Source organism: Euprymna scolopes, chromosome 9, assembly GCF_053919585.1.
Source record: "Euprymna scolopes isolate OS-2025 chromosome 9, ASM5391958v1, whole genome shotgun sequence".
NCBI classification, from domain to species: domain Eukaryota; kingdom Metazoa; phylum Mollusca; class Cephalopoda; order Sepiida; family Sepiolidae; genus Euprymna; species Euprymna scolopes.
In genome coordinates, this window is record NC_136490.1 from 100,802,738 (window position 1) to 100,816,106 (window position 13,369).

General features: G+C 29.6%; 1 protein-coding gene across 1 annotated transcript in view; it reads right to left on the minus strand.

Annotated features, from left to right (window-relative positions):
- Window positions 1-2,851: 2,851 nt before the first annotated feature.
- Window positions 2,852-13,369, minus strand: part of LOC145284794 (uncharacterized) — a 78,280-nt gene continuing 67,762 nt past the window's right edge. Inside the window, exon 2 of the mRNA XM_080133760.1 lies at window positions 2,852-3,185. Coding sequence (XP_079989886.1) covers window positions 2,857-3,185 — 329 coding nt within the window. The 3' untranslated portion in view covers window positions 2,852-2,856. The remainder of the gene's footprint in view (window positions 3,186-13,369) is intronic.

Genomic DNA, 13,369 nt, shown 5'->3' on the forward strand with positions numbered 1-13,369 from the left:
TATAGCCCGGAGGTAAATGTTGCTGCATCATACGCAGAAAAAGATAAAACATCAACACTTGATAATTGTTTTATTTAGGTTATCTGGATTACGGTTTGGATGTTGAGTGTTATGATTCAAAGTTCATTTGTAAGTTATAATATTATAGAGGTTGAAGTTTCAATTCTCAGTGCGAGTCGTTATAAGAATACAATTGCCTGACGGAACGAGAGTATGCTGCACTGGACTATTAAATTTCGTACATATTCCTTGATGTATCCGGAACAGATTCACGAGTTTGATAACACACAGTTGAGTAATGTCCCGCATTACATCTGACGAACCGTTTTGAAAATAACACTCAAACTTAGAACAGTAGTCCGAATAATCAAAATAATCAGAAGCAGTATTGAACTTCTGAGTTCTGAAAGATTGGTAGGTTTTATGCTATAAATGGATCCTCGTTACCTAATCACTTGTTATAGAATTAATAAGATCTTATGAATTTTATTGATAGTATATATTGTTACCTCAGAGCGTATAGATGGCAAACCACGTCGACATACGTAGCAAAATGTGTGTTCCCTTGTATATGTATTTCGAGTAATATCTTTTACAACTGCCACGTTCAATTTTATTTCTGATTTGAAACAAATTTAGATCGATATCATGGAAATAAATTATTACTCTTACAAAACTTGCGACACAAGGTTTATTGAATAGAAATTCTCAGGAAAACGGGGCTGAAATGAATTTTTACGAAGACAAAGGGATTAAATGGTTTGTATGCGGATTTATATGGATCAAAATCAAAATTTGACGTATTGTGTCGAAAATAACACATATGGTTAAAGAATTTATTTATATTTTTGTCACATTATATGAAAACGAGTTGATTTGGCATATATATCCTGAATGATTACGAATTAACTCTATTTGTAAAAACGATATATTTCAATCCAGCGAGACACTATATATATTTGAATCATCCAAAATCTTATTTCGAAAATATATAGTTATAATAAAAGTTACTTGTGACCAATTTTTTCACAATATTATGATTTATTTCTGCGCTTTGTCTATTAGGAGACATAAATAATGTTGGTATAAACGTTATAAATGCATATATATATATATATATATATATATATATATATATATATATATATATATATATATATATATATGCTACGGAGAACAGTTGCACAAAATCTGTTTTAGAGATCAAAAAGTATTTAAAAATATTGATTGTTAAAACACGCAATAACTGTTGATACTTGTATTACATATTGCATTTCGTACTTAAGTTATATCGTGTTGATATTAAATTAATATCCTCGTTGAATATAACATAAAATAACGATCCAATTTGTTTTAATGATTAATACATCGCACGTAACCTAAAGAAGATCAACATTACAGAGAAAATAATTGGTTACAACCTACAATATATATGTATTCAAAGAAATCATTATTTTCTATTTTGCTGATAATCTGCATATAAAAAATAGTACCGTTATAAATGTCGTAAATACTTATCGTTAATAACCTAACATTGGTTGGAAAGAACATCTACAGAGGCATCAATATATATATATATATATATATATATATATATATATATATATATATATATATATATATGAGAATACACATTTCTGGAGATTCCTCCAGTAAAACCTTAAAAAATAATTTGTATATAATCTCGATGAGAGTAAATGATCAAGTCTCTCAAAACTTGGTATTATATATTTTGAAGAGAACTATTTCAGAGGGTTATTAATGTGGAACTAAATGTTCAGATTATGTAAACAACAATTGCAGGAAAAAAATTGTAAAAATGTTTTTTGGCGTATGATATTTGATCTACTCATTAACAATTATGTGTGGCAATACATTAACGTAGTAATGACTATTGCAAATAGGCAAATAACTGTGAAGTTAAAGTTAATCTACCCCTCGCAAAACAAGAAAATATATTAGATAGAGACTGGCTAAATATTACTAAAAATCTGTTCCTGAATAGTTCAAACATTGGTATTATTTTTTACACATACTGGAAAAAGAACTTATCTAAAATCTTAGACTACTAAGGATTACAGATATTTGAATACCTACCATAATATACTGATATGTTTATAATAGAATCAATGTAATAAAACTAGTAAATATATAATATAAAGTAATGATGTAATTTTAGAAAATCGTACGATATAATCGCGTTGGCACACTGAAGTTAAGCAACATTGAGTCTGGTTAGTACCAGACAGGTGACTAATTGGAAATTCTAGGCGCTGGTTGTGTTCTCACTATCTCGGCATTTGTTTTACTTCGCTCTGGACATGCACGTCACTTGCCATTGGTATTTAACAACAACGAGATATGTGGTTGTAAATTGCGCACGTCCTGCCACACACATTTCACGCGCATGCACCTCTACGTGGGTATCCATTGTCAGTCAAAGGCTGAAGGAGGCTGTCTACGTAGTAGACTTAGCAAGATGCTAAAACTTGAGAAAAACGCGCATTACTGAAAATCGTAAGTAGTCATGCTGTCAGTTATGAAAATAACATTAGCATCTTAATCAGATATACTAAATGAAAACAAAGAATTACCAAAAGCAAATAGATAGATAGCGTATACAAATTAGTGTAATGGGTTCTTTAGCCAACGCCGCATCATGTCGCTATATAATTCTAAATTAAACTAAAGAGATATTGTTTTAGATTGTCGATGCTTGAGATCATTAGAAACCGCATGGATACTTTTGATAATTATATAAAAATGGCAGGACTGATTTGTTGCTATTAGATTTACAACGACTTGCAATGTATGTAAATGAAAGTATAAATATTAAGACAAAAAGTGTTCGTTTTGTTAAGGACCATTTAATAACGAATGATGCCTAAGTAATGCTGGCGATTCTCTGCCTGTGATTGTGAATAGTGAGTCAGTGCTGCAACTAATGACATCGAGGATTCCCGTTTTGCTGTGGTTAGACTGGTGCTCTTTCTTCCATTTCATTCGTCGATTCTGAAACCAGATTTTGATCTGTCGTTCGCTTAGACACAGCGTGTGAGCGATTTCGATTCGACGCCTCCTTGTCAGATACTTGTTAAAATGGAACTCTTTTTCTAGCTCTAGGATTTGATGTCGCGTGTAAGCTGTTCGGCTCCTCTTCGATTCTTGCAATAAACTGCCGGTACCTGAAAGTAGAATAACACCATAATACATTCTGATATAGAAAAAACATAAAAATATAGATGACAGAAACTTAAATTTGTTTAACAAAAATTAGTATTGTTGTAGGAAAGTAAAATACAACACTCCCATTATTGATAAAATAGTATAATGTTGGTACAGTAAAAAATAGTCACAAAAGAAATAATATATCGAATATTATAAAATAGTGCAATTTAGTTTCTGCAAAAATAAAAACAAATAATAATAATAATAACCATATGAAAACATATTTAAACTAGCTACTACTAATATAAATTTGACAAGAGAACATTTTATTAAGAAACCCCCATGACAAGTTATGTATGAAATAGTGAAAAAAATCATATAGATTCGACACCATACTATAAAATTAGAGGAGGAGAATCTAAATGCATAGTAGAATACAGTATATGTCTGGACTGTAAAAAAATATATACTGAATTGAAAAAAAAATGATACAGTGCAATCTATATATGCAATTCATATTTTACTTAAATCTCTTATGCCACTGTATAACTAATGCCCGATACTTGCAAACTGGTTCAAAAGCAGTCGGAAGTATTTCATTGCTTCTGTGGCATTTTTTTTTCAAATTGTATTTCATTGCTTCTGTGGCATTTTTTTTTCAAAGTGGAAAACAGAATCTTATTGCATAGCTTTCTTCTAAATTGTCCTGTTGTCCAGATTGCATTTTAAAATTCTTCAGCTGTGACACTCAAGCTTTAGAAGGGTGAATTCCACTCTGTACTGTTGCCGTTTTTTTTAACGTAAAAATCATATAAATTGGTCAGCCATATCATAAGATGTGCAGAAATAAGATATTAAATTTTCACGAGTCTACGAAAAGTTTAAATACCTCTATAAAAATGTCTGGGAACTTATTGAAGGTATCTCGTCTTTATCTCTACTATTATACTTTAGGTTGACAAAACACTTTTAACGGAAGTTTTATTTTGATTTAAAATTGTGCATTTTTAAATAAGTTTTTTGTGATAATAACTCTGCTTTATATATCATTTTACAGAGCGATTGTCGATTTACTTATTAATGTAAATTACAGACGTTTTAACACAATTATGTATATTTTTGAAAACATCAAATATAAGATGGAGAACATCAAATTCGAACAATTCTGTTATTTTAATTCACGCCAGTTCGAAAAGCTGATGAAACAGCTCGCGATATCAACGAATCGTTTGGCCAAGCAACGCAGAGCACAATGGTGGTTTTAGAAATTTCGTGGCGGGGACAAGGGTCTTTAAGATGAGTGGTCAATCATAGGATGTTGAGAACGCTCAATATAAGCTTTTGTCGAGACCAATCAACGGACAACTGTTTGTGATCGTTCTTCTGAATTAGACGCAACGTATACGACGATATCCAACCGCTTCGGAGAGATTTGAAAAAAATCTTGATAAATGGTTGCCGAACGAATTGGATGAAAACCAAAGGAAACGCCGTTATGAAGCGTTATTGTACCTTTTTTTCCACAAAACGAACGACCCGTTTCCCGACCGAATTCTGACTTGCTATGAAAAGTGGGTTCTTTAGGATAATCGGCGACGCTCAGCTCAGTGGTTAGAAGTCGACGAAGCTCCACGATACATTCCCGAAGCTAGATTTGCAATACAAGAAGATCCTGCTTACTGTTTGCTAGTACCACAGGGACCAGTTTAATTCATTACTGTGTTTTGAAGGCAGACAAAACCATTGGCGCGGTGAAGCAATATCAACAAATAGATGAAATGCGCCAGAAACCTCGACAGCAATAACTAGCATTTGTCAACAGAAAAAAAGACCAATTTTCTTCCACGACAATGTCCAACCGCACGTTTAAACCCGACCATGCAGACGTTGAACGGATTAGGCTACGAAACTCTCTCATCTAGGAGACTCTTCAGATGTTCACCTTCCGACTACCACTTGTTTAAGCATCTTGAAAACTTTCTGCATCAGAAATACATAAAAAAAACCTAAGCAATATCAAAAACGCCCTCAACGTCTTAATCGCCTCAATAGGATTGTTTTACGTTGCCGGCATAAATACATATGATATACGTGAATTCTAATGGTGCTTATTTCGATCAATACATTCTTGTCTGGATCGAGATATGTTCATCTTAATTTGAAAGTTCAAACCCGCAAGAACTTTCTTGTCAATACTATAAAGGCTACTGTGTGTGTGTTTGTGTGTGTGTCTGTGTCGCATAGGTTCCAAAACAGCTGAGCATATCTTTTACAAATTTCACACAAAAGTAAATAATATTTCTGGAAGTGTTCTTAGAGATGTTTTTGATAGAAATTCATTCGATAAGTATCGAAAATCCCAAAAATCCGATCTTAAAAATAGACTTTCTCTCTTATAGATGACGGAAATAATGTTATATGGGAATATTTTACGAAACGCCAGCCAAATGAAAATAAAACACCCTCAGTAAATAATTTTGGAAAATCGAAAACATCCCATTTAAAATAGTTTTTCAATCTTATAGATAGAAAGAATAATTTTTATTGGGGACTATTTGCGTTATATCGGCCAGGGAAAATATTAAAATCGCAACAAATCATTCCATCTTCAAAAAAAAAAAAAAAAAAAAAAAAAAAACGAAAAAAGCAGATTAATTTTCATTTGGAGATATAGCTCAGTTATTGAGCCTTCGATTACAGACCGAAGTATCCTCTGTTCAATTCCGGGTGTACTTCAATTTTGTTTTCTTATTAATAATTGTAATTTACGATGAAAGCAGATATGTCATTTAAAATCGCCGCATATTTGTTTGCATATTTTAAAAGGAATAATTCAATCAGAAGTGACATTTTCAGGGCTTTCATCGCCAAGCCAATATATCAGCTGACGTGATATTGTAAACAAACACTGACGTAATTTGATGAACGACATTATCATCATTATTTTTTTATTTATATATTTATTTCGAATTAGTCTAGCGGGCGAATTATTCCTCGTAATATATATATATATATATATATATATATATATTAGAATATTATTATATGACTGGGCAACACCGGTTGCTTAGATAGTATATATTATTTACTACTATAATTTCGCACTTCATATATTTACATTTTCAATATTTTTGCAGCATTTTAATATGTTATTTTCATTGTTTAAGTTCATCAAGTTGAGTTAATATACGAAGTCAAAATAAAATTAGAAAAGAATGAGATGTGATGGTATAGAAGCAATATATCTCAGAAAATAGAACTCGACTTTACGTCTTCTTTTGATAACACTTTTTTTCAAATTAGTTATTCTTTTTCGGTTTAGATGTACACGTCGCATATGTACTTACTGTATTTTTCGAAATATATTCTTAACAAACTATTCTTTCCAATTTTTGTTTTCTTCATTCTTTGTTATAGTCTTCGTCTTTGTATTTGCCTTTTATTTTATTATTTTAAAATAAATTGATTATTTTCCATGACCATTGTTGACCATGAACGGAAAAGAATTGTCACGGTACAATTTGTAGGAGGAATCTTATTTCACCCCGTATATCTGGATTTATTAACAACTCAAAATATCTCAACTTTCTTTCATTAATGGCGCGCAATTATTTACCAAACAAAACCAAATTATTTCTTAATACGAATCCTTTACTATGGACCCGTGGATAAAATTATTGCGTATGTAACGGCAAACAAAGCTAAACGATGAACCGACATGAAAGTACCTCCATTAGGTTTTTATTTCAAGCACAAAAACGTATATGATTACTGGATTTCAGTAGTAATAATCGCTTGTTTATGCAGTTTATATACTATACTACTGAAAAGTACCAAAATTAGATCATTTGTAAGACTATGTTATGTAAGTGTCGCAGAGTTGTGGCCACCGTCAGACTATTATTGCCTTACATATGAGGCATAAAAATTTTGCAGCAAAATAACAAACCTACAAATTTAAGAAACTGCCTATGCAAATACTATACCCCCCCCAAAAAAAAACAAACAAAAAGAAACAACTCCGGATGTAAGGGGCCACACTGATCTGAGATTCAAGTTTGAGAATGGAAACGTATTCGACTTCCCGGTCAATTAAATACAGCATTTACTTAGTGATAAATATACAAAACATAGTAAGCGAGCCCCCAATTCTGTGTTGACGAACGTACACACAAACACACACGTATGTCACAAATCACTAACTAAATATATATATATATATATATATATATATATATATATATATATATATATATATATATATATATATGTATATTTACATTTATTATCGGAAACTTTATACACACGTGTAGTAGTAAAATGGATTTTACTTTATATATAATGTGATGAATTCACTTTTAATTCATTATTATTTTCAGAATATATCCAGTGTAAATCTTCCATTTAGAATACAATCATTTTATTTATCCATATAAAGGGCGCAAGGTTATTTTTATTCATGTTTAAGTATGCTAATTCTAATTTCGAATTTTTCATATCTTTCAATTTTTTTTTAAATAGATAAACATGAAACTAAATTATACTTACGACTATAATTATAATATACGAAGCCAATGCTTACATTTATTTTCTTGTAAACATAAAAACGTTCATAATTTGTTCATCTTTTTCTGTTTAAATACTTTGTTTTGTTTAAGCTATCAAATACGTATTGTGAAAATTATATGATTCCATTGTCTCTTACAACTCATAAACATCATCACAGTACTTTTTTTTATTATGAGAAAATCAGACGAGGAATGTACGAATTAAAACCTTAAAAGAGGCGGGCAATGTGTCAAGTAGATTTGTTATCATTGAAATAATCTGTGCCATGTATATATGTAGTATATCAGCGAGGGCATACCCAATTTAAGGATAACATACGACGTTTTTTTTTTTTTACATGTATCTACGCTCGGAATTAAAACAACTTTGCGGTACACAACACCATTTATAATATTTAGCAAGATTCTATTATATTTTTTGTATATTTTTTATCCGTCTTTTTATAATTTGGTACGGGTCATGTTAAAGAAGTATGTTCAGCAACATCACGTCAGCATCTTCGTCCGATTACGTAAACACCCAGAAGATTCTAAAGCGAAGACTTTAAAAAGATTAATTATAAACGCGAGTTAATCCATTGTCTAAGCTAAGAATAGTTTTCTTAACATGTGGGGCGTGATATTTCATGTTGTCATTGCTTTAATGACATCTGATTTCAATAAATGTCACCTAAAAAATTACGGACACTAAAGTCAACAAAAGAATCGTGCCGGTAAGTTATATATGCCATGCTGATTAATGCCAATTAACCTGTGAGGATTCCCGTCAATTTTACAATCCGTCATGAACGCCGATTAAGATAGAAAGGAATCTACGTAAAAATCCCACGTTCATGGCTCTTCTATTTGAAAATATAAGAATAACTTCGAATGTATCAAAAGTCCCATCCAATTTTAATAAACATAGATGACAGCTTCTTAAAGAAATTCATTTTTAAAACATTACAGATATGTTGGTTGTAAACCGAAAAATGTATGTTTTGTGAGAATATTATTTCCTTCAATATATTGTGGCTAGGTGGTAAAATACATATATATTCTTGCACTATTAATTATTTCTGCATCTTCAATCTAAATAGTGTCAACAAACTACGTCAGTGTTTAATGATTTAAAACTGAGACAAATGTGTGAACCCATTAAATAAATAGAATAAGAGTATAATATTTAATGATAACTATCTTACATATCATGTCAAATAAATATGATGAAGTCAGTGAGGTTACACATCTCACACATACACGCACATATATCTATATATTAATTCGATAGCGTGGGTGTTATTTTCTCTGTCACGCTTACATCCGAGTCGTTTAATTGTTATGTACTTCCATATCCTGTAATGAATAATTTTACCAAGATGTCTTCATAATTTTTGTTTTGGTTTTGTTTATAGCTGATGGCACTTAAATCATCTAATTTTTTTTATAAATAATTTTGCCAATGGTTACTTATATTTTTTTTAGTTCGGTTTCGATTTTAGCTCCAATAATCTATTTTATAAAAATATTTTTATCATTACATTTTCATAAGTCGAGTTTTCGGTTTCAAATTTAGGTGATGTCACCTTAATAATCGACTTTTTAAATAAATCACCTCATCAAGAAGTATTCCTAAAGTTTGAATCGGTTTCGATTATAGATGAAGTAATTAAAATTATATATATATATATATATATATGTGTGTGTGTGTGTGTGTGTGTGTGTCTATACGTTGGGATTCGAGCTGATGAATGATTTAAGCTGATGAACCCAAGTCATACGGATATATATATATATATATATATATATATATATATATATATATATATATAAATGTGTATATGTTTGTTTTTAACCTCGTTTTATTGCATCATTTTGAAAATGAAATTAAAGTTTGTTTTTAATCTAAAAACTAATGAATGATTAAAACAATACACTAAGAAAACTGAAAAAAAAACTACGTCAATATTAAGTACACATGCGACTAATAGAGTATAGACTTTACATTTCCTAGTTAGCTAGTGGTCGACCTAAAACATAGTCAAGGTCAAAAGACCAAGAATAAATTGTACAAACAAGAATAAATGATAAAACTAAGAATAAGCTGTAAAACCAAGCTGTAAAATCAATATAATTTTTTCAAAAGTACATCTCGTACATTTTAGCGTTACGTTTAATTGAATTTAGGTATTATTCTTTATGAGTTTATGATTTTTCATTCAAATATCATTTGATAAAAAATGCAATTTTTTTATAATAATCTGTCTTTATTTATATAATCACTTACATTTCACTGATACATGTACAAAAGGTTATTTGTTTTCCAACTGTATATATAATATAAGAGTAATTATTAATTTTATTCATTGGGACCTATATTTCTCATCTTTGCTTAGTTTTTTTTTCACGACGTTTCGTCCAACTATTCCTCTTGTCTTAGTCACGTGATCACCGAGATGAGATAGGAACTCTCAATATTGAATCCCAATTACATAATATAAAAGTAATTATATAAATTTGTATGAGATAATTATTAATGATAAAGTAAGAAATATATATTTTTTATAATAATAGAGGATTAAAAAAGATATAATATATATATATATATATATAATTATATAAGATATTATAAGTTAATTATTAACGTAAAAGAAACCAATAAAAAACAAAACACAAAACGATATCATCGAAAGAACAATTGATCTTATATTTAATTTTCTGTGTTGTGTAATTTACTGTACACGTCACACATATATAATGAAGATTCTTTTTTACTGCTGCATATATTTCACAACCAAACTCTAATAGGTGTTAATCTCGCCCTGTGTATATAAAAAAAATGCAAATCGATAGATCAGTTGATTGTCTAATCAGGTCGTGCGCATGATAAAAATGAACAAGGTCTGGGTATTAAATTTATTATAGTATCGTATTACTAATACTATTTGTCAGTCAATATTGGTAAAATATAAAACATAATTGAACACAGTAAGTTATGATGGGAATGCATATATATTAGAAAGCATTTTATTGATGATCATAAACACTCACTTAAAAAAGTACGTTTGCATTGAATGCATTTTTTTTAAATTCAAGGTATTTCAACAAGCCTTATATATACTAATATGAAAATCTCACCTCTAACTGTATAGTTGTACAAGTACACACACACACACCCACACACACACACTCACACACACACACATATGTATATATATATGTATGTATATATATATGTATATGTATATATATATATATATATATATATATATAAACTGAAATTTTAAAATATTGCGATGCAGATTAAAGTACAATTAAAGTGCATATAAATATTACTATCAATATTTATGAGAAGATCACAGCCAGTATAGGAAGAAGAACAATAGTATAAATGAAAATTTTGTAGTAAATCTGAAACATAAAAACATTCGTTAATATTTTACTCGGCAAGTAATACGAAAATTTCATGATAAATGACGGAATTTTCTAAATTTACATAATTTACTTCCAACATTGCATCTATACATGCGTACACACATGTGTGTGTGTGTTTGTGTTATTTGTATACATATATACATATATATGTGTGTGTTTGTGTGTGTATATATATATATATATATACATATATGTACAGTCCTGGTAAAAATCATAAGACCACTTAGGAAAATAAGCGTTTACGCGTAATATCCAATTTTTAATAAAACAAATAGTTGAAACCATTGCCATATTTTCCCTTTCAAACATTTGTTTAATTAAAAATTCGATATTATGCATAAACGCTTACTTTCTTAAGTGGTCTTATGATTTTGACCAAGACTCTCTCTCTCTCTCTATATATATATATATATGTATATATATATATATATATATATATATATATATATATATATAAAGTTATGAAAATATGTATGGCAATAAAGCTATACAGGATATTCCGCGTTTCATTCTCGTATGCATTCGTATTCCTTACGAATATATATGTTCATAACTTACATATATATGTTCATAACTTCCAATGTATTGGGCCCTGTTGAAGTAAATTCTGAAAATGTACATATGAAATTTTTCTCCGTATATAATGCATGTGATTAAATGAAGTCATCACACACAAACACACACACACACACACACACAAACACAGATATATATATATATATATATATATATATATATATATATATATATATATATATATATATATATATATATGCGAGTTTATTATTCACCCTGATCTGTATAAGTTGTTCTTATATAAAAAAAATTCTTAAAATGAGCTTTTTAATATAATCAGTCATGGATATGCGAGCGACTCTAAGAAGGTTTACAAATTTGCGTATTGTTTGAAAAACGAGTCGTCATAATTTAATCATTCATTTTTATAGTTTTTATATTAGATGCTTCGTTGTATTTCATTACTGTTATTGACTCATTTATGCATATTTTCGATAGATTGCTGAATTTAAGACGTAAATATTCTAGCACAATGATATGTTTTATACATACATATGTATGCGTGTATATATATATATATCTTTATCTCATTCGCTCTCTCCCTCTCTTTCTCTCTCTCTCTCACTCTCTCTCTCTCTCTCTATATATATATATATATATATATATATATACATACAAATTATCAAAAATTTAAACTACTTAAAATCTTTAAAAAGAAGTTTTAAGGATAGATTTTAAACTATTCCGATTAAGTTTACCAATACTACTATCTAAACATTTCTGGAACCAAAAAGCTACATTCCAAAGATTTATTTTTAAAATTTGCATTTTAATTAAATTAGGTGTTACATATGATCAAAAGTATAAGGCCAAAGACAAAAGTTCTATTAAATTGTAAAATAAAGTGTATGAAAAGTGTATGAAAACATTCAACAATCAAACTTAATAATGAGTTCTAACTCCCCTGCTGTTCATGACTGCAAAATTCTTTGGAGCATGTTAGAAATAAAGGTTTCCATAAGGTTCCGGATGATCCAATTTGTGAAGTTGGCTTCACGAAGTTCAATTTTGTTTTATATTGTTTACCATTTCGATAAAAATCTCTTGTCATCCATCCTCAAACATTTTCAATTGGGTTCAAGTCCGGTAGCATGTAGGATGTCCCAGCATATGGACTCTGGTGATATTGTCGGTATGCGCGCAAATTATTTATACCAACACACCTCTGAATATTGGATTTACAAACTGCATACTGGATATATAGGGCATTTGGATATTTGGACCGCTGGGACATTTTTATTATTTTGTATCTTGTAAAATTAGCTGCTAATCTCTCAAATGAAACAATTAGCATTGACATGGATAAATGCAACAATGTTTTAAACTGCGTATATATACATTGTTAGCTTAAAGTGTAATTATTTTTTGCTTTTTTCCCATCAATCTGGCGACATCTGAGAAGTTTATAACGGAGAATGTAGCGCATAACAATTGATAAAGCACATCAAGTTTGGATTTTGATTCTAACTGATGGAGGAAAGTCATTTCTGTAATACTTGAAATCAATATTATACATATATATTTGGTAAAATATTATAAGCAATAGACGAGTTTATTCTAATATTAAATCCGAAATCTACATTAAGTATAATATGATATTTAAGCGTATTTTGCGACAAGCAATGTCGAGCAACCTGCGAGTT